Source organism: Anser cygnoides, chromosome 5 (assembly GCF_040182565.1).
Source record: "Anser cygnoides isolate HZ-2024a breed goose chromosome 5, Taihu_goose_T2T_genome, whole genome shotgun sequence".
NCBI classification, from domain to species: domain Eukaryota; kingdom Metazoa; phylum Chordata; class Aves; order Anseriformes; family Anatidae; genus Anser; species Anser cygnoides.
In genome coordinates, this window is record NC_089877.1 from 50349225 (window position 1) to 50370793 (window position 21569).

Genomic DNA, 21569 nt, shown 5'->3' on the forward strand with positions numbered 1-21569 from the left:
GGTTACTTCAATGCTGCAGAGCTTAGCAGTGAGGGTGTGTATCACTATAGTGTGATACTATTGCTTGTTGTGAACCACTAGAGAAAGGAGAGTGATGTATTAAGGTAAGGACAGCAACGTATTGCTTGCAGAGTCACAACAGCTGAGGTAAAAGCCAACAAATTTTGCTATTTACCCCAAACGCTATCCTACTACTTAAAAGATCTGTCATAAAACAGCTGGGACCTGTCACCTCCATTGGCAGACTGGCGTTATTGTGGCCGGTTCCCTGGCAATTGACCGCTCTTACAGGCACTCCTATCCTTTGCGGAAGAATCTAGCAGCCATCTAAAAAGTTCAGCGTCTGTTCTGAACTATTTGTCTAGATTTCTGTGGTCAGTGAAAGGCGAAGGCACCCCTAGAGGGCAAATCCACCCAGAGGTGGCTGTGCCGGCTGGGGTGCATGAGGTGACAGACCCTGACTTCTCGTTTCTGGTGATACCCTGAGGGCACCCATGCATGTAGGTGGCCAGTGCTGGCTGAGGCGCATCCCACCCTCACCAGTATCCTGACATACACCTCACAACCATCCTGCTCCTGCTGGGAGTAAGAAGATGGAGGGACTGGAGCCTGACAGCCCTTGGCCTGGCAGCCGGGGGGGGTCGGGGCTGGGGGAGCCCGGTGTGCGGCTCCTCCTCGCTGCCCGGGCACGGCTGGGGGCCGGCTGCCTGCGAGGGGAGGGCAGGGGGGAGAGGAGGCGGCTTCCTCCTGACGCCATTTCCGAGGGGCTGCCATATATAACCGAGCCGCTGCTGCAGTGCCCGCCTGGGATCCTCAGCCAGGGCGCCGCCGGGGGCAGGCAGGGCGCCGCGCTCCCCTCAGCACCCGCCGGGACCCTCCTCGCCAGGGCCGGGCCGCTCCCGCCGCCTGCCCCGCTCCGCCCCGCCCCGCACAGCGCCATGGGCCCAGCGCTCGCCCTCCTGCTGCTGGCCGTGCCCGGTGAGTGCGGCCGCCAACGGGACCCCGGCCCCCGGCCCCCCGCCGCCGGGCCCCAGCACCGCGGGCAGCGCCGCCACGGCCCGGCCCGGCCCCGCTACCCCCGCCCCGGCAGCACCGCGGACAGCGGCCGCCGCAAGGTCACCGCCCCGAGCTCCTTCCCTTCCCTTCCCTTCCCTTCCCTTCCCTTCCCTTCCCTTCCCTTCCCTTCCCTTCCCTTCCCTTCCCTTCCCTTCCCTTCCCTTCCCCCTTCCCTTCCCTTCCCTTCCCTTCCCTTTCCCTTCCCTTCCCTTCCCTTCCCTTCCCTTCCCTTCCCTTCCCCTCCCCTAACCCAGGGACCACTTCCCCCATGGCCAGATTTCACCCCATTTTTATCAGGATAGGATTTCTCTGCTTGCCCCCCAGGGGTGGTAAATAACACGATCTTTCTTTCTGCCCTCCCTCATTTTGCAGCTCTCTCCCTTCCCGTGACGAACGACATGAATAAAGGGGACACCAAGGTAAGGGTAAGACTATAGCGAAAGAGGGGAACGAAGTTGAAGGGTGCAATGTTTAACCTCCACCTGTCTGGCTGACTTTTGGCTGCTTCTGCTGAAATACCCCGTAGGAAGTGACAGCTGGGGGGATTTGCAGGAGATATCCCTACAGCGGGCTCCATCCTCCCCGACTGCCTCCCCACCAGGATTTATCCTTTGTGCTTTCACTCCTGGGCACCTGAGCAGGACGAAAGCCCCTCAGAATGTACCAGAGGGACCAAATGAGCTGGTTTGAAGCCTGGTGAGGTTGGGCATGGAGGTTGGGTATGACCCTTCCTCATCCTACTTTCAGCTTTTCAAAGCTCCCAGCAGGATGTGACTCAGGGGGAGTGGGGGGAGATGTGATTCAGGAATGGGCATCGCTGGTACGGCGTGTGTTTGGGGGCGTGTGTGCATCTGCCTGCCTTTGTACGTGTGTGGTGTGTTATTTATGTATGCTCCTGAAAAATACTCAACCAGCTACTCTCAAACTCCTAATCTGTCCTCATCATCCTGGCTGGGAGGCTGCAAGCTGTGTGTGACTTGGCTGACCTCTTCAGCCTTCTTTTATAGCCTTCTGTGCCTACATCTATGTACATCTCTGCCATCCATAGGTGCACTTCACATGTATGTGCACTCCCCAGTGCTTGGATAGGTGTGTGTGTGCCTGTGCTGATCTGCAGCAGAGACCCCCACCCCCTTCCCGATGTTATAATGCCTATAGGCTTTCAGATGAGCTGACCGTCTAGCTGCTCAAATTAACGCTTCTACAGAAATTAATGTCCAGAAAGTAAACGCCAGACCTTTCCCCCTACTTCCTGAACCTTTTTGTTTTCTGAAATCTTCCAGCCACATGGTTTTTTGTTTGTTTGTTTGTTTTTTTCCCCAGGCAGCAATAGGGAGGCACGCTCATGTCACTCTCAGCCACAGGTTCCGATTTACGGTGTCCCTGCTCACTGTTACCTACAGGGCAGGTGCCGGGAGAAACTCCTCCCCATCCCGCGTCAGATGTGCCTGGGTCTGGAGAGCTGTAGCCTTGCTAAGACCTTCAGCCTGCTTAGCCCTTCCTGGGGCTGAGCCACGAGCCGCTGGGTGCCAGCTCCAGGCTGTGCACGGCTGGCTGGGAGAGGAGGCCTGGAGCAGGCACTTGTCCCTTCAGACGGGCTGGGCCAGAACAGGATGCTCACTGGGCATCCAGTGGGAAAGTCCATGAGTTCCACGATCGTCCTTGTGAAGTCTGTTTCCCAGTATGTTTCACCATGGCAAGTCCCAGCAAAACACATGTAGTTTTTATGGAAGCTGGTACAACTCCATGGAAGTCCTTCCTTCAAGGAAGGCTCCTCTCCCAGGCCTGTCCCCTCCCCAGGTGCCGCACTGGCGCGGGTTCTAGCTGAGAGCAAATCAGAGCACGGCTTTCTTTTGGATTTTGCTGCAAGTGGAAGGAGCCATTAGGGCTCTTCTGCCTTCGTTGTCCCCTGAGACACAGCATTTCAGTGAGGGAGCTCCTGGTCTCAGGGGACAGATATCACTGCGTAGGTATGGCACTGGGCACCGCAGCTCTTCCTGCCCACCAAGCTGCTGTAGACATCCTCAGCCACCTGTATTTGTGGGTGGCTCAGGGCTGTGAAACGACAAGTTAGCACCTGCAGGACTTTCCTGGGCGGCTCATCAGGCTTTCCTTGCATCAAGGGCTTTCCACAGGGAGCTGAACACAGCCACAGCATTCAGAACATCTCTGGTGTATGCCCGCTCTCGTGCTCTAAGGACACTATTTCACACTTACAAACATACATTTCAGAAAGGGCCTGAGCACCCCTGAGCTTAAATATGGGGAAGTCTTTCCTAGTAAGGACATGGTCCTATGGAGATTTCTGTGTGGGGACCAACTCTTAAGAATCTATGTATGTACTCACAGTTAGAGGACAGCTATGGCAAAATTCCAGTCTGAGTTTCTGCACTGGATTAATTACACCCATTTGGAAAGGATATCCTTCATTTCCTGGTGCTGGCTGTTCTGTGACCTTGTGAAGCCTCACTCTGCAGGATTTGCTCTTACAAAAAGTCCTGGAAAGTGTTGGAACGATTGCATTCCTCATTTCTTTAAGTTGCATAATTCCTCCACAGAGCTGGCCAAACGGCTGTAGTGGCTGAGATAAAGACCCTAAATCATCTTAGAAATCTTCAAGGAGCTTGTATAGGGTGTTTCATTGGACCAGGTTCTTATTTCTCATGCTGAGAAAGTGCTTACTCCTGAAGCTGCACCAAATACTGCTGCAGTAAGTGGCTCCAGAGGTTGGGAAACATGGGAGGGAAGTATCAGAACCTGTCTTGTTGGGTTTTTTTCTTTTTAATGGTAGAGTGAAGTAACTCTAAGCCATCTAAAATCAATATTAATGGATTGTTTGTGGCATAGGAGAAAGATACCAGAGAAATTTCTCAGCTCTCCTTTTGTTAGATCTTTCCTGCAACATCTTTATTCCAACAGGCAATCCCCTCAAACCGAGTAAGCAGATAAGAGTTCAGCGTTTTATGGCTGTAATCTGCAAAAGGAGGCTTCTCTCCTTACACGGGGTGAAAATGGACCCATTCTAGCTGGTCAATGGATATATCCAATTGCTTGAATGAGCAATGCTGTAGCGGACTGGGAACTGCTGACCGTGTTTAATTTCCACTGCAGCTACAGTGCTCTGCTCCCCTGGGAGCGGCACCTTGCGAGGGAGGTCAGGACTCGCAGGGATGCCTGCAGAAATCACGAGTGAGAGGTTCAGTCTGAATTTTTTTTTACCCCCACGGCTTAATTGTATCTTTTTGTTTTCTTAGTTTTTGTTTGTTTGTGCTTTTTTTATTATTATTATTAATTTATTTTGTGAATAATCATCCTTTTGAACTGGGCAGCCTAGTTCCTGCACTATTAATTGGGGTGAGCTGTAGCAAATGCTGTTCTCTCGCCCGTGTGACTACTTGGGTCCACCCCATGACCAATGGGCACCCCACGGGGCTCCTGCTGTGGCGAGGGTGCCTTCACCCCTGCCAGCGTGCCACCTTGCCTCTGTGCCGGTGGCCTCGATTCTCCTACCACATCCGTACCGCGCTGGGCGATCCCCGTGGGACCAGCGGTGCTGCAGTTGCCTGGGTACAGAGTTAGGCCTGCAATCTCAGTGGGGGTGATGGAAATAATGTCTTCTCGTTACACACTGAAGAAAAGGGCTCTGCAGAGGGCAGGCCCAGAGTCCATCCCGCCTGGGAAGCTGCCTCAGGCAGCAGCAAATGCTTCGGATGTAAGTGTGGGAACTTCCTTCATTTCAGATGACCCACGGCCATGTACAGCTCTTCCAGTCCGTAATAGGTGGCTTGCACTCCAGCAGAGGTCAAACACTTCTCCAGAGCGCGCTGTCTTTCTCTAGGACGTCACAGCAGTATTTCTCAGCCACGTTTGAGGGTACAACTTGCCTTTCCTCACCCTCAATGCCTGGCTGCAGTCCAGCTAGGATGCCCCGAGCTTGAATAGGTTGCAAGATTTCGAGGTCTCCTGTTTAAGAGCTATGGCCAGTTGTTGCTATCTGTGACCTCCCCCGAGTCCTTTTATGAGATGTGGGTTGAGGGCTGAGGTGCCTTGACTTAAAATTACTCTTATCCTAAATCCAAAGCACAGCACCATAGCAGCTACTAGGAGGAAAATCAACTCTATGCTAGCTGAAACCAGGACAGATGGGTTGGAGCTCCCTGTGTATTTATCCGGCTTCCCTTCAGTCGCTTCTTGTGCCCAGCCTTTGGGGTGGGCTGGAGTCATGAGATCCTCCGCTGAAGCATGCAGCATGTTGAAAAAGCTCTTTCCATTGCCATGTGTCATTCGCTCACTTCTCAGTTTCAGGAGGTACCTTCTGTTCCTGCATTAGGTAAAATGGGAACCGAATGTTCAGCTCTGGCTCCACCAGAAAAGCAAGAGGATCTGTGCCATCATCTGCTGCATTTCAGCCTTGGTAACAAATAGATTTGGAAAAAAAATAGAAAAGCAGAGCTTTACTTTGTATTTCGTCTCCTTCTAGGTGATGAAGTGCATCGTAGAGGTCATCTCTGATACTTTATCGAAGCCAAACCCACTGCCAATCAGTGAGGAATGCCTGGAAACACTCCGAGGAGGTACGGCTGCAGATTTAGTGCTGGGTATCGACCAGAACAGCTCTGTTAGGGACAGAAGCAGGGGCTGGTCTTGCTCCCCATGGCCCAGTCTGGCACACACTCAATCAGGGCCTGACAGGGGGTCCCTGACACTTTCACCTTCCTCGCAGTGACCCCACGGGGCTGCAGCAGGCCCCAGGAGCTGCTGCATGGCCCCGGCCATGCCTCACCTGGGCACCATGGCTGGGTGAGGCGCTGGGTGGCACCTAGCTGCCTGCTCTTCTTGGGATACGAAATATCCCACGCCAACCACCATTTCTGCCAACCACACGGCTAAGAGATGTGGCAGCAAACCAGGCCAGGGGAGAGAGAAGAGCAAACGGGGAGGGAGGTGGCATTTGGGGTTCTGTTGTGTTTCCTGAGGGTGGGGGAGTTGTCTTTGAGCACCTCTGTACCAAGTCTCCCCTGTTGCAGATGAACGAATCATTTCGATCCTTCGCCACCAAAATTTACTGAAGGAACTCCAGGAAATAGCTGCTCAAGGTACAGTAGTTTGGGAAAAGGGGGTTCATCAGCTGTAGCTCCTTGCACAGTTTTCGCTGTGTTTTCATTTTGTTTTACATTAATTTAATATCGTATGAATGTGGCATAGGGCATATAGTTCCAGGATTTCAAGAAGAGCCTGCAGGCTTGGGGGAATTTTGCTTGTAGTAACTCCAATGTGTATCCAATGATTTACACGACCCAGTGCTCACCTCAGCAGAGGTATGCGGGCAGCATCTGGAAGGAGGCATTTTTTATCCTTCAGCGTTGCGATGCTTAGGTATTTTGTTGGCCTCAATGCACTGCGGTTCAGCATCTCTTATTCCCTAGCTCTCCATCAATATCGCTGTTTTCCTAGCAACCCCGCTTCTCTCAGTTCTTTTAGAGACCTTTTTCTTTCTGCAGATAATGTTTTTGATGATGGCTTTGTTCCTGCAGTTGATTCACCTATCCTCCAGTCTCAGTTTTCCTTGCAGCTCTCCTTTGACATTGTAGAAAACACACAGCATTATAAAGGGCACAGAGCTATTGTGCTGCCTGTGCTTTCTGAAACGCGGGCGGGGATGTTGCTTTTTGCTACCTTTTGTTACCTGACACAGGTGCCAATGAGAGGACTCAGCAGCAGAAGAAAAACAATGGCTTTGAAGATGAACTTTCTGAAGTCCTTGAAAGTCAGAATGATGAGAACAAGCAAAGAGGTCAGTGTCAGCCTCCCCCCCCCGGGAAAAGCACGTCAGGCTGTAAACAAGGATGTTCTTTCTAACAGCCTTGGTGCGTCCATCTGCTTCTCGTTTGGGCCTCGCCTTTGATGTGACACACACAGGCAACCCTCTTTGCTTCGGTCTTATTTACCAGCTTAAACAGCATGTCGGTTCTGAGCTCTAGTAACCAGTCACCAGGCTGATACTGCTCTCTCCCACCCTGCTGCCAACACTCATGCTTAATGCTTGCGGTGAGTCACAGCCAGGGAAATCCCGTGCTGAAACACTCACTGATGGATGAAAGAGCAACGTGGGTCCGCTCCTGCCACCCTTGTTTCCAAGGCATGTGGTTGTGGGGCTCTGAAGGGCGAGCTGAGCCTTGTGGACACGCAGTCCACACACACACAGCTCACCTGCATCCTGAACGGAACGCACCAGCCGGGACGTCCCCTCGTCCCCGCATGCCCACGGCCTGGCTGCAGACGGGCGGTGCTGCAGGAAGGAGGGTTGTCAGTCCGCTCCCTTTTTCACCTCTGTAGGCGACGATGCCCCTGAGGCGTGCGATGGTTTCCCACCCTGCAGAGCTCGCTCCTCTTCCTGGTGGTGGGGTGGGAGGTAGGGATGTCCAGTGCGGTCCTCTGAGAGCAGAGAGCTGCATGTGTATTACATACGGCCCTAAATCCTTTCATTTTTCGTGCTGTTTGGTTTCATGCAAGGAAAGTATGCTGCTGACATCTCGGGAGATGGCTGCGAGGAGCGTGCTGCAGCAGAGCACGCAGGCATATGTTTGCCTTCAGCCTTGTGAGGCTCTCCAGCAGAGCAGGCACCGGTGAGAACACCGGCTTGCTTGAGTGCAAGCATATGTTGAAGTGACTTGCAAAAGGATGAGCCACGGGCTGGTTAAGCAGATTGCTGAGCAAGGCTGACGCTCCCTAGGAAACATGCAGGCTCCCCTGTTTGTGAAATGGGCTCTCAGGAGAGGTGTTGCTTCTTGCTCCTCACTCTGCAGATGCAGCGTGGCAGCACCCCGAGGAGGAGCAGCCCACGGAGTCCCTGGCTGAGCTACCAGCACAGAAAACCCAGCAAAAAGAAGATTTGAGAAAGGAGGGGAAGAACAGGCTGGAGGAGAGGGAGCCCAGGCCACGGGATGCTGACCCTGGTGAGAAGGAGGACCAGGAGGAAGCAGAGAGCAATGAGATCAGGGACACGGAGGATGCCCAGGGAGAAGAAGCTTTGGAAAACCACATCAGCAAAGATCCGAGTGAGGATGAGCTGCAGCCCCGAGAGGATGAAGAGGAGCAGCCCGGAGGCCCCAGGGACAGCCTGGAGATGGAGGAGGAGGGAGAGCAGCCTTCCAGGCAGGGCCAGGAGCAGAGCAAGGAGGCAGTGGGGAAGCGCATGGAGCGGGAGGACGACGGAGAAGATGCTCTGGCAGAGGAGGACCCTACTGAAGCAGAGAGGTCGCTTGTCTTGGCTGAGGAGGATGTGGGGGCTGAGGAGCTGCAGGGAGAGGACAGTACGTATCTCAGAGACTGCCCTGATACCTACCCGGGGTGAGCTGACAGCGCTGAGACAGACTGATGAGGCTTTAAAGCCCAAAGGTTCAGGCAGGTGCTTACAGGGGTTACAGAAATACCCCCGTGGCAATCGCCCAGACCCCGCAGGCACCCGACCCCTGGGCACACCCACAGCAGTAGCACAGGCCCTGCAGCTGCCTCGCTGCCTGCTGCCCAGCTGCCTCCTGGGGACAACTCCTTTCTTTTCCTTGAGCTTCCTGCGTGGTTTTTGGCTACTGCCTCCAGCCCCCCTTACGGACACTGTGACCTCAGGGTGGGCTTTTCTAGAATCCTGGGAGTGGGGTTGAGTCAGGAAACCCACCTCGCATCACCTCTGAAGGCTTGGTTCGAAGGTGGAGCCCAGCCAGGTTCAAACTTGTGCTCACTGTTGTGTACAATGCTCTTTCAGGTAATGACGATGCTCTGGGATTTGGCAAAGATGGGCAGAGCTCTGAGGAGGAGGAGGAGCAGCAGCCACGTGCACTGAGACGAGGAAGGCATCGCCTGGAGGATGAGGGGATGCAGGCGGATGAGGACACCTTCCAGCCCAGGGATGCCAAAAGCGAGGAAATGGAGGACGAGTCCTCCAGGGAGTGGGAAGACTCCAAGAGGTGGAACAAAATGGATGAGCTGGCCAAGCAGCTGACATCGAAGAAGCGCATGGAGGAAAACGACAGTGGAGAAGACCCAGACAGGTCCATGAAAATGGCATTCAGGTCCCACAAGTACGACTTCAGCAGCCCAGAGGAAGGTGTGAGAAGGTCACGGAAGCATCACTCGAAGGAGGACAGCAGTGAGGGAGGCTTTCCACTTGCTCCCATGCCTGAAGAAAAGAAGGACGAGGAAGGCAGTGCTAACAGGAGAACAGAGGTTGGTGCACATAGGCTTAAGAATAAATCTTGTCTGGTTATTTCTTGGGAATCCAAACTATGCTTAGAGATGTGGATGATACCTTGGCCTCCTGCAGCCAGCATTGGTTCTCTGTGACATTAAGAAGATGCCTGGTAACCTTTAAGTTTTCTAGAGCCAGGTTTTGTTGAGGTTTTCACCTGTCTGTGCCTTTGGTTTATTTTTCTTCTTTTAGTATCTAGTGCAAAAATGTTCCCTGTCCCAGACAGCCTTAAAAATGTGACAGAACCTTTGTGCTGGTCTGCACTGGACACGGTGACCAGCTGGGGGGTGGGTTTTGTGTCCCAAAGCCCTTTCAACTGAAGGGGAAGGCTCTGCCTGGCTCCGGTATGGAGTGAGCAGTGTCAGACCTCCTGAGGAGGCAAACCAGGAGCACAGCAGTGGTGAGAGAGCTGGGGTATGGAGTGGAAATGGCTGGAAGGGATGTGAGTGTGTCTGAATGTACTCATTCCCTGGTGCCTCGTGTGATGTTGTGCAGTACCTCAGCAGGTCCCCTGGCAGCCGGGAGCTGTGATTTTGCCATGGTGCTGACACCCAGCGCCAGTTTATCTGAGCCACAGGGGGCTGGGCACAGGCTCTGGGACAAGCCATGCTCAGGTGCCCAAGAGCAGAGCCCGTTTCCTGCAGCTCTTTTGCCTCCCAGACACCTCTCTTGCCTTAGCTATGCACCGGCATTGCCCAGAGGTCACCTGTCAGCATCCAGGAGGGAGTCTTCTGGATGTAGATACCCACCCCCCACTCCCCAGTAAAGGGACTTCTTACTGTTTGTGGGTTTTTTTTTAACTAGGTCAGGGCCTCAGGGAGATCGTGAGGAGGTGCCAGACCTGTGGAGGGCAGGGCTACTTTTTCCTCATGAGGAGAACAGCTCAGGGATGAGAAAAAAATGCCTTTTTTAATACACCTGTTGTTTTTTCACACTGACCACACACAGTGCAGGTTGCTGGTTTTGCCAGCCCGTGCTCGGCTCCGCATGGGGACAGCACAGACACACGGCAGCAACCACAGAAGGGCCACCTTGGTGGGCAGCTGAGCCTTTAAACTGGTCCAAGTTTATTTCCAAACTGAAAAGCCTCTTTTGATAGCAGAGGTGCCTGTGGGTGCCCGGTGCAGCGTGCAGAGAGGTGGCACAGAGGTGACTCCAGTGCCTAAATGCGGGTGTCCAGCGCTGTTCGACAGCACCCGTCCTGCTCCCCCTCACTTCAGGGAGCAGAACCCACCCCGGCAGCACCTCTGGGCTCGGGGCGGGCACCACGCATCTCCCATCCCTCAGGAGCAGCAGGGCTGACGCTCCTCCTGGCCTCTCGTTGCAGGACCAGGAGCTGGAGAGCCTGGCGGCCATCGAGGCCGAGCTGGAGCGCGTGGCCCACAAGCTGCACGAGCTGAGGCGGGGCTGAGGGCTGGCGGCCGCCCCCTTCCCTCCCCGCCGCGGTCTCCCTTCCTGATCTCTCGGCGAGTACGACGGAGCAGCAGCACCGCGCCTCGACGCCGGCCGCGCGGGCGCCCAGGCCTGCCTCCCTCGCAGTAGTGTTGTGCCCATCACCGCTTCTTGCCCCCACGCTCCTCTGCCCCCTACGGACGTCCAACTGCCCCGACGGGCCACCGTAGCCAAGAAGTGCGACCTGCACCTGTATTTTCTTTCTTTTCTCTCTCTCTCTCTCTCTCTCCTTCCCCCCCCCCCCCCCCCTTTCTGTTTTTTAAATGACAGGACAGCTTTCTAGAAAGTTCTCCTCCCACCGGTAGTTTCACTGGGTAAAATTGCAATAACTTGTTACCTTTTGATTAAAAGCTGAGAACTCTGACTGTAATATATTCTATATAAAAAAATTTATCTAAGGAAAAATAAAACCGCGGTGGGCTCCTTGTTTTATTTGCCAGCTTTGGTCTCAGTCGGCGGCAGGGCTGTCCGGCCCGTGCGGGGAGCAGGGAGCCGCGGCGTCCCCTCACATCTCGGTGGCGTTTCCAGTCCTACCGCTGCCCAGCCCTGTGGGCACCTCCCTGGGGCCAAGGCGGGGGTTTTGGATCTTCAACATTGTGTAAATACTTGAGAAAGTCAAGTTATTCAGGCAACACGAGTGGGTTTTAATAAAAAGCTGATAAATGGGCTAGTCATGAGGAAAACCATGAGGCGCGGTCTGGCGGCGCCATCTTGTGCTTTCCCTCCCCTCAGGCACTGGTGCTGCAGTGGAAGTACCCGCGTCCTGGGGCGTAGGCTGGGTGCCAGCTGGAGGCCTGGGCAGTCTGCAGGCTGGGGAGGTTTTCCCCTAAAAGTCTCTGAACATGAGAATTCCCCCTGCTAAAATGGAAGAAAGTGTTTTTAGAGGGTGTAGGAATAGGGTTAATAGTTATAATGGTGAGGTCATAATTAAACTCGATGTATTCCTGTGTTCTGTTAAAAACATGAGCCGTGTTGGCCCAGGCAGTGAATCGGACTGGATTTGGGTGTGTGGACTTCCCTCGGCACAGAGGAGGTGGGTATCACACGACGAGCTTCCCCTGGGGGCTGGCAAAAGCTGCTGCGATGGGCAGCGCTCCTCGTCCCCTCCCAGCCCATGCAGCACCTGGAGGAGGAGGAGGAGGCAAGGCCGAGGCACTGCCTGAAAGCTGCCCTGAGCACAGGGCGCAGGCTGGGACGAGCCACAGGGTGAGTGATGCCCAAGCCAAGTGTGGGTCAGGAGGCTCATCCTGATGAGATCACACTCATTAACCCCATAGAAACATGCTTAGGAACAGAAATGAGATCAAAGCTGTTCCACGGAAAACATACTAGAATTTCAGTTATTCGCGAATTCCTCCGGCTGCAAACACCTTGTTTTACCTACTGCTCACCATTTAGATTTTACTTTGAATACTGTACTTAATTTCCTGCCTTTAGCACTACCCATACAACTCCTTGCAAACTGAGGTCTACATATGGCAAAGAATTCAGAGAACCCCTTCCTCCCATTCTCCCCCCCCCCCCCCCAAAGAAAAACCAAACTACCCACAACAGAAACGCAGCCATTTCCAAAGAAGTTAGACAGGTTTTTTCCATAAAGGATGGTGGTAGCAGACATAACTTGTCTTTCACAAAATCAACAAAAGGGAAAACTTGTTACTTGATGGGCCTACTATAAACATTTTAGTTGGACGACTGTGTAATGACAAATCTTTGGGAACCAGAGACTTTCTTCAAAGGAAGACGGAGTCGAGGGCCAGGCAAGGCACCCGACCAGCAGGCAGATGCTCGCCGTCTGACCAGCAGCAGCTCTGCTTTACAGCCCCGCTCACCTTCCCTGCTGCACGGCTCGTCCTTGGAGATGACACGAAGCACTGATCTGCAGGCAGTGTTTCCATGAGGGCCCTTGCCAAACCTGCCTGTTGCTTAGCAAAATGTCATACTGCCGGGTGAGACATCCAGCTTTCCTGTGCTAGCCCAAACATGATCCCGATTGAAAACCCTGCGAGGTTTGGAATTCCCCATCCAGGATGATGAAGGAAGAATCAGCTCAAAAGGCTGCAAAAGGAATAAATTCTCAAGTACAGCCTGGATCCCAAAGCTGTTTAGATGCGCTATATAGCAGTTACATAAATAGACTATCCACTAGTCTTGGAAATAAAAACCAAACCAAACCAGCCACTAGTGGTGTTGCCACAAGATGGTCTCAAGTAACCGCAACCAACTACCCTGAGGAAGCTTCCCCCAGTGAGCTGCTCCCCTTGCTGCCCTATCCACTCATAATGAGAAAGCAAAGAAAACTTGTTATAAGGCATTTATTTTCATTACGTGTTGGAAAGGGACAGTTCTGTCTTCAAAACAATTACAGAGAGAATGCCACAATACCTACTGTATATTGCTTTACTGGTGAAATCAAAACATTGTCCATCACAGATGCTTGGCAAAATAAAAAATGAAAAAAAAAAAAGAAAAAAAAGGATGTATTACCATTAAAATCATTGCTGTTAGACGAAAGCACCATCTTCATTGTCAGATCTGATCAGTCATGCAACTGAAGACGCCAAATAGCAAATACTTCTGTTTTTTACAGTAAGCCATGATCTTTTAAGGGTTTTTATCATTCTATACAAATTTAAGTACAAAATGGGAATTACGTTTCAGAAATCATAGTGAAGAGGGCTGAGGCAAATCACAAGACACACTTGTTAACACTGTACAGCTGGATTCGAACACAGATACTGATGACCGTGTGACACCTAGCACACATGAAGAATGGTCCCCAAGTTTCAGCCATGCTTAAGTGGGGAGCACGGTTGGCGAGTGAAGGAGAACATCCAACACGATTCACGTGTGAGGGGCCAGTTGTCTCAGGACTGCCGAGGTCCCGAGGAATTACTGTCACTTGATTTTAAGAATGACTGCATTTTAGTATGTCGTCCTCACAAGGGTATACACAAGCTGTATCACATACTGAATGAGAAATAAATAATAAAAGATACATCTAATACAGCTTTTATTTTTAATTTTTTTTTTACAGCACTGACTTTACAAGAGGATAAACAACTCATTTTTAGGGGCTGCTAACATCTGAAACAAAGAAGTCACTATTTTATACTCAACATATACTCAACCTTTTAATAACTTTATATATGTATATATGACTTTTCACACAAAAATGTTAAAATAATTTATACCTAAAAACTACTGTGTAAAGAATGAAGGAGGAAATAAAATGTGGGTTTCCTTAAAAAGTATGGAAGAGGAAGACCTGATTTTCATGAACTCCGTTCACTGTTTCAGCTATTTCTAGAGTTTCAAGAGATTTCCAGGCCATCAACAAACACTTCACAACACATCAGGAGCCCTCTGCAAACTCACGGCACGCTGGGCAAGGCCACCATCAATTGAGCTCATGGCCCACGGGCATCTGCTGGTGTCAGCCCCAGTGGGTTCGGGGAGAGAAAGGTGGAGAGAAAAAGTCTCCCCAGATTGTTACACAAACCGGTGGAAAGAAATCCTGGCCTATTGGTATCAGGGCCCACTGGCCAGGACTTCACCCCCAAACCCTACCTCTCCTCGCCCCACTTCAGCACATTTTTTAACACTGATTTTTTTTCTTCCACAGGGAAACTGCACGACCAGCAGGGATGGACCTGATCCCAAGAGTCCCCTACACACATAGCGAGAACAATTCAGCGCCTTCGCTTGCTACAGGCATTGTTGTGCCTGCGTTGCTGAGGGATGATTCCAACACCTCCATCTATACCTGGATCCTCTCAAACTTCAACAAGCTTCCGTAATTTCTGTGGCCATGTAAACACAACAGAATCCACGGAGGATGTGAAACTCACCCAGTCAAAAGCTCAACTTTTGATGGCCTGGATCCACACAGAGTGAACAGGGAAAGGAAAGGTAGTGAAGATGTGGAAAGTACTTTTCTGGAGGTTACAATCCTCTGAAATAGATATTAAAGCAATATTACAAATAAAATCAGCAATGTGATCTGCAACGGTGTGTCTGTTTATCTATGAAAGCGAGAGGAGATTATATTAAAGGAAATATTTTAATCTACACAAAGCATTTTCACATACTGCTATTACAGAACACACGGTTGCAACACCATAAAGTAATTGTATACTGAATACAAAAATCAATACATCTCTTACTAAAAAGGAGAGAGGGGAAAAAAATAGCAGGGTAATGCAAGTGAACTCCTGCAAGTGTGCACATGGGGAGACTGCTACAGACTCAAAATAGACTCTATTCACTAAAAAAATACAAACCCCAAGACTTTCTGCACGGCTGTGGAAGGCAAGGCTGTAAGCTAGTGTGAAAAAGCCTGACTCACTTGTCACTGCTGCCACACGAAGACTTTGGGAAACCAGTGTTAGTCGAAGAACTGATAAGCCTGGAACTTATTTTTGTTGGAGGGAAACAAAAGTTTCCATTTTACCTTTTTTGCTCTATTATTATTATTAATTATTCTTGCCAGTCAACTCAAACACCTCTGGCCACCTTTACTCTGTTGCCTTTGGACTGTGTTCTGCCGCTTTTATCTACACTGCTCCCTGGCTGGACACGGCCTGTGGTTAGCAGGAGAGCTTTAGGCCGTATCTCGAGCCATCCTCATTACTTTCAGCTCCTCCTGAAGCCACAGGGTGAGGTTCTCAGTTCGTATCCATCTGTTAGGACAGCAAATTAAGCTGGTGGTTCTCCATCTGAGCAACCTGCTGCAGACCTCTGTGCAGACACTGACACATTTCAAATGGGGATCGTTAGTCAATTTTCTCATTCCAACAGTCCGAAGAGTACTAATAAAAGCAGCACACCTCATCCACCAGCCGGCCCAGTCAACAGGCAGCTACACGCGGAGCCTGGAATAGCCGGGCACGTGGTTAGCCAAGGCAGAAAAGCATGGGCTGGGCGGTGGGTGTGTTACACGAACCCCAGGCCTCAACACCGACACTCGCATTCCTGCAGCTGAGCTTCCTGTAAGGATCTGAACGTCCTGGTGCCGCCGTTGCAAACCCGCCCATAACATGGCAAAGACAGCTACAGAGGGAGGATGATGGCGATGGCTTTGCGCCACGGGCACTAATGACACCATTCAAGTTCTCTTCAATCAGGAAAAATCTCCATCTACTGAAGCCAAACACATAATTAGAGCGGAAATCACAGTCCAATCTCCTCCCTCACGCTGACATAAAGCCTGGAGAAGTTCCAGTCAAGGTAATGGTGTTTTTGTGGATTTATAACAGTGAAGCAGAACAGAAATAGATCCGTAAGAAGCTAACTGGTGACTATGTAATTTTAACACAATTGCTCCAATCAACACAGCAATAATAACTATGCCTCTGAAAACACAGCAGAACCTTTTCTAACCCCCAATAACAGAGTTCAAACAGACGTTATGGAAAATCTCCCTCAGATTGTCTGCAATTTTAAGAGCAAGGGCATTCTGATAAGGTCTAATATTACTACACGTCCTCACTTTTACAAAAAGAAAGAAGGAAAAGAAGAGACTACAGAACATTAACCAACTTACTGTGAAGCTTATCGTAAATCAAAACTATCCTGAACTTATCAAATGAGGCAGCAATTCAGAAAAGCACTTTAGCACAGGCTTAATAACATATGCATGCTCGAATGTTTTGCAGTAATGTAATTGTACATCTGAACACCTGGTAATTTACAGTTTTGGCTTTTAAAAGTTGGTCTCCCTATCTGCCCATGTGATTCAGCAACAATCTAGTATACGAGCCATAACAATAATTTCTGCAAGGAAATAGAGTAGTACAGCAATCGCATGGTAATTTATGAGACAACTCTATTGTAATGCCACATCACAACAGGTACCTGCATATTTGCACCTGGTAAATTAAAGTGATACCAATACATTTGATAAATAAAAAATAAATTACAGACTATGGGAAAAATGTCACTGATCACACCAATGACCTAAACTTGTTTTCTAATTACAGCCAAGGTCTGGAGTAATATTTAAATATAGCATTTCTGTAAGCCTTCAGAGAATTACAAAATAAACTTTTAACAATCATTTGTAAACAAGTTTAAAATGCACAATTATATTTCAGTAGTTTATTTTGGAGAAATAAAGCAGTGCAAAATAGGCCAACCAAAATTCAGAAGGCAGCCAGGAAAATAAAATTCTTATTTGATGTTCTAACTAGGAAACAGCATACAGACATTTCAATTGGATCCGACGCTCAGATTCATGTAAACATACTTGGTTTGAAAGGTCTTGAGTTACTAACCCAGTTTTAACATCATCGCTTCTTCCCCACCACCCAATTAAAAACAAAAACAAAACAAATCAAAACAAAAAAAAGCCCAACCCCAAGCCATTGTAATAAAGGGAGCAAAAGGCAAGTCTACAAACACTCCACCAGCTGGTTACAAGAAAGTACCATACAAAAATAAGCACTGGCAAGTTCCTTCCTGAGGGTATCTTTTGTTACACACGTAACATAAAAACACTTTTTATTTCAAACAAACAAAAACAAACCCCAAACTGTCGATGTCGATTTTATTTCAGTCATGGCTTTACGAAAGGTTTGGTCTACCGGGAATACTTGTACAAACCCTTACCTATGTACATCTACCTGACTCACGCACACCACCAGCACCCAGACCTGCAAGCTGCAGTCAACGCGGGGTTCGGCAGCCTCGAAGCACACAAGGGTTGTGAGGGGCGCCCGGCTCACAACTGACCTGCAGCAGCCTAGGAGCGGGCTGTAGTCATCTGCACCCTGGGATCCGACAGATACCACGCTGACAAGGTCCTCCTAGTCCTTATAGGAACATCTGAAAGTTAGTAACCCCTCTGGCGGTGGAATAATCTCTTGTGCAGATCACCCACAGAAATCCAGTCCTGGCTACAGAAATTTCCCTAGAATGGCATTTGGGGAACAAACCCAATCTCGCCCAGGGAAAATCCAGTTTGCACAAAGTAATTGCTACACAACACTCGTCAAAATTTTATCCCCTCCAGGACTGGTACCAGCAGGTAGGGTGGTGACTTCTTTACACTCCTCTCTCTGTGGTCTACCCAGGCTTCAAACTCTAGATCCTTTCCTTCTGAGCAGGCATCTAATACATGACACTGAACAAAGCGGTATTAAATGCTGCAGTGATGGGTGCTTTTCAAATACCTGCTATAGAAAGATGTAGATTACCATATCTGTAAGCTAGGAGCTGAACTAAGGACATTTTCTTAACACCACCCCTCTCAGACGTATTTTAGGGCTTGTAGAGGGAAGGACAGGCCACTTAGTCTACCAAAATAGTGTCTACGTTCTCAGCACTGACAGACTCGGATACTTCCAGTTTAGTGTTCGGAATTGGCAAAAGCTGCAGAAATTCTCAGCAGCAGAAGACGCTGCCATGCTGGAAGGTGCAACAGGGGGGAACACTGTAGGTTTACTGCACATCTCAAGAGGTACAATGAGGCTGTGCTATAGCTTCCACATAGCACAAAGCACTCCTGCAAATTACCACACAGCCTCACCTGGCAGCTTGCAACACAAGGACGTGGTCCCTAAGCTAGGACTGTCACATCCTGCCATCTCATACAAAGGTACACAGTTCTGCTCACGTTTACGTTGCAAAAGAAAAAAAAAAGGCAGCGACTGTGTTACCCCTTCGGATCCACAGACCAGGCGTGCTGCTCCAAGGAAAGCACGTGGCTCTGTTTGGCAGCCTGCTGGCAGAGCTGTCCCAGAGCCCTCCCAAGTGCACGAGGGAGAATTAAACACTCTGCTAAGAGATGAGCTGCTCTTCTAGGGTTTCACTGCTAGCAAACGATTGAAAGGATGATATTTAATCAACTAAATCACTCAACCTAACTATCTGCACCCCTTTTTTCCGACTCCAGCCTGCCTGGACACACCTCACAGTTGGCAAGTGTAGCTAGAAGCTGCTATTGACTGACGCCGTGAGGCCTGGGGGGAAAGCTGGGGAGCTGGAACCGGGGCGGCCCCGTCAGTCGTGCACCCTGAACAACCAACAACCCATCCGCTCGGTCCCACTCCGAGTGCCGCGGCTCACGGCAAGCTACCTGGCAACACCTCGACAATGTTTCAGATTTGGTTCAGTGACACTGAAGCTGTCTCAGCTTTCTTTTGCAATGGCCTACCTAGAAAAGGGGAATGGGGAGCATTTTAGGCAAAAATCTCTAGCACTGTTACATTCATACATTCCTTTCAACATTATTATCTTCTTGATACCATGAGGTCCGATTTTAAAATGCTGGTCACCAGTGATTACAAAGAACAATAGAAACGAAAGAGCAACCCTCCCACAATGAAAGGTCTAGTGTTAAAACCCACGTGTGTGTAAACTCACTACAGATTTGCAACTGGAATCTGATGAAATGGATCTGAATCACTTTCCCACTCTCCCCCTCTCAGTCCATTTCATCAGCAAATCAGGTTAAATCAAATGGAAGTTGTTTTTTTTTTGAATTATTTTTCTTTTTTTTGTGTTGCATTTTGTTTTCCTTTTTTCACAATTGTACTGTTACAGCCTGATCTGGTTCTGGGACCACAATTTGTATCCCTGCGGCTTCTCCTCAGTCCATGGCATTGGCAAGTTATTGGGAGGAAGCTTTTGTCGCCAACGTAGCGACGCAGTGCTGCTGGAAGCTGGGGGACACTGCCGAGTTGCAGCCTAGTCTCTGGTGTTGCAGTTTTACTGAGCTGTTGGTCTCGCTTTCCACAATCCAGGAGGAGTCTTTTCCCATGACGCTGAGGCAGCCCGTGCCTGCGCAGCATATCCGCTCGTCCATGATCCCGCCGGTCTGCTCAGCCAGGAGCTTGCTGCGGTTTAGCTGGGTCACCTCGGGTGCCTGACCCTGCAGGACAGCAGCTATGTGGTTCAGGAGATCTGTGAAAAATTCCGAAACGCCCTCATAACCTGAAAAGGGGGAAAACGAAGCAGAGAAAAAAAAAGGCAATTTAACCATTTCCGTAAGTTCTCTGAAAGGCCTCTTCTAGCAGTTTATTTCTTGGGCTTTCCTTGCCCTGCAGCTTATAATAAAATGACTTTTTTTCCATGATGCCCCTGTGACTGAAAGTAGTCCAAGTCCAGGTTTTTCCCTAACTTACAACCTCTGTGGTGTAACACTGATCTTCTGCATCCTGTTCCAGAATATACTGCAGAGACTGGCTCTAAAGCGCATTTTCCCCGAGGGTCTGGACCTTCTCTAAAATCCCCCCAACAACGCCCCCAGTGAGGGAAACTTCCGAGAGCAGCTCAGCGTGCTTTACACCCTACAGAAAAGGCAGTAGGAAAGAAGCAGTGTGATGCTTGTCTAATCTAACCTACCTTGGCACTTAAAACATGTTCCCCACTAGAACAATATCTGAAAAAACACTCAAGGGACACTAAGCATATGTCGATGATACAGTATTTGGTAGAAACACCAGTATTTGTTTTCAGCACTGAAACCGTATTTCTGCATGGTTCTGTTACGAGATTCCAGATAATTTGCACTGCAATTTAACAACTATTTCCTGGTTTAAAAAGTTGGTCAAATACCTGAAGATACTACATTTTTCACGATAAAAAGGGGGATGGCAGGTGTACAGAGCTTCTGCTTCCATTTTAAACACTCAGGTATGGGTGTAGTTTTATCATTACATTCATGTTAAAATTGAATCAGACACGCACCATGTCTATACAGTGTTTTGAAATAGATCATAACTATTACTGCATTAACTGAAATTAGCATCAATCTGACTTAGTATTTAGAGGTGACACGACATGCAGTGTATTTGATGGGCTAGGCTGATTGTTTTAAGATGTCTATAAAAGTATTCTGCAAGTGACCCAATACTAGTACAGGGGGCTGAAGCAATAAATTACATTTTAAAAGTTCCATGTGAATAGCACACATTCAAACAGATAAGCACATGAGCAGAACCAGAGACCACAAAGTAAATGTATATTTTAAAACACTTTTAGTGACGTGATCGCAGGGCAGAAGAGTCCCTCAGAGCCATAAATAATTCAGCTTTAATCTCCCTTCTCCTGTAAAAGCCAAATTCCTTTGGCAGTAATAAACCAACTTCCTGAAAAACACAAGGTAAGAGGATAACTTAACCTTGAGATAAATGTGGTTTTATGGCGTATTTATAACTCATACATTAACCAATTAACTCTTATTTAAGCTGCTACATTGCTTTGGATTTTACTGGACTTGACTGTAATTCTCCTAGGTACTTTGTAACAGGTCTTGTATTGCTAGTGGTTTGTGTGACAACAGCTCCTTTCTCAAAGACCCTTAAAGAAATTCCCCAAACAAATCGTCCATTTAAAAACTTCAAGTTTCCCAGTTTCCCCTGCTATAACCCATCCATCAGGGACAACCAGGGCTCTCATGGTCGGCCAGGGGAGCCAGAACAAGATCTCCACCTCTTTTGACAGAGGTGCTTGTTACGCTTTCTTGCTTATGTAAAAGCCATGGGATTAGCCTTCAAATCTACTCAGAGTGCTTCCAGCTCCCTGGGAATAAGCCATCTCCATAGTAACAGCTTTAATATTCAGCGAGGAGACCCACAGTACCCTAGAGTGTTTCACGTCTGCTCAGTGAAAACAAGCCAGCCTTGTTTGAGGGCACACGGCAAACTCACAAAGAAGTTGCATTAAATATTTACTGGGAATAAGGTGGCTAGTTATCCAGTCCTGAAAGCAGCAGATGCTACAGTGTAAGGAGGCTATACATTTCAGGCAAGCTTCCTCTGTGGGGGCCCACTGCACACTGGATGGAAAGGCCCAAATAATCCTGCTTGGTCAC

At 49.4% G+C, this 21569-nt stretch overlaps 2 protein-coding genes across 5 annotated transcripts in view; one reads left to right on the plus strand and one right to left on the minus strand.

The window, feature by feature from the left end:
* Positions 1–578: 578 nt before the first annotated feature.
* On the plus strand, positions 579–11163 carry CHGA (chromogranin A). Its single transcript, XM_048070356.2, has 8 exons — positions 579–978; positions 1429–1475; positions 5537–5630; positions 6084–6152; positions 6752–6850; positions 7863–8369; positions 8819–9279; positions 10629–11163. The coding sequence occupies exons 1-8, from the start codon at positions 594–596 to the stop codon at positions 10710–10712; spliced, it is 1746 nt and encodes a 581-aa protein (XP_047926313.2). The 5' UTR covers positions 579–593; the 3' UTR covers positions 10713–11163.
* The window catches only part of ITPK1 (inositol-tetrakisphosphate 1-kinase), a 145413-nt gene continuing 134810 nt past the window's right edge, over positions 10967–21569 (minus strand). For all 4 annotated transcript variants that reach the window (XM_048070357.2, XM_048070359.2, XM_066998281.1 and 1 more), the window contains one exon: positions 10967–19687. In XM_048070357.2, coding sequence (XP_047926314.2) covers positions 19365–19687 — 323 coding nt within the window. In that variant the 3' untranslated portion in view covers positions 10967–19364. The remainder of the gene's footprint in view (positions 19688–21569) is intronic.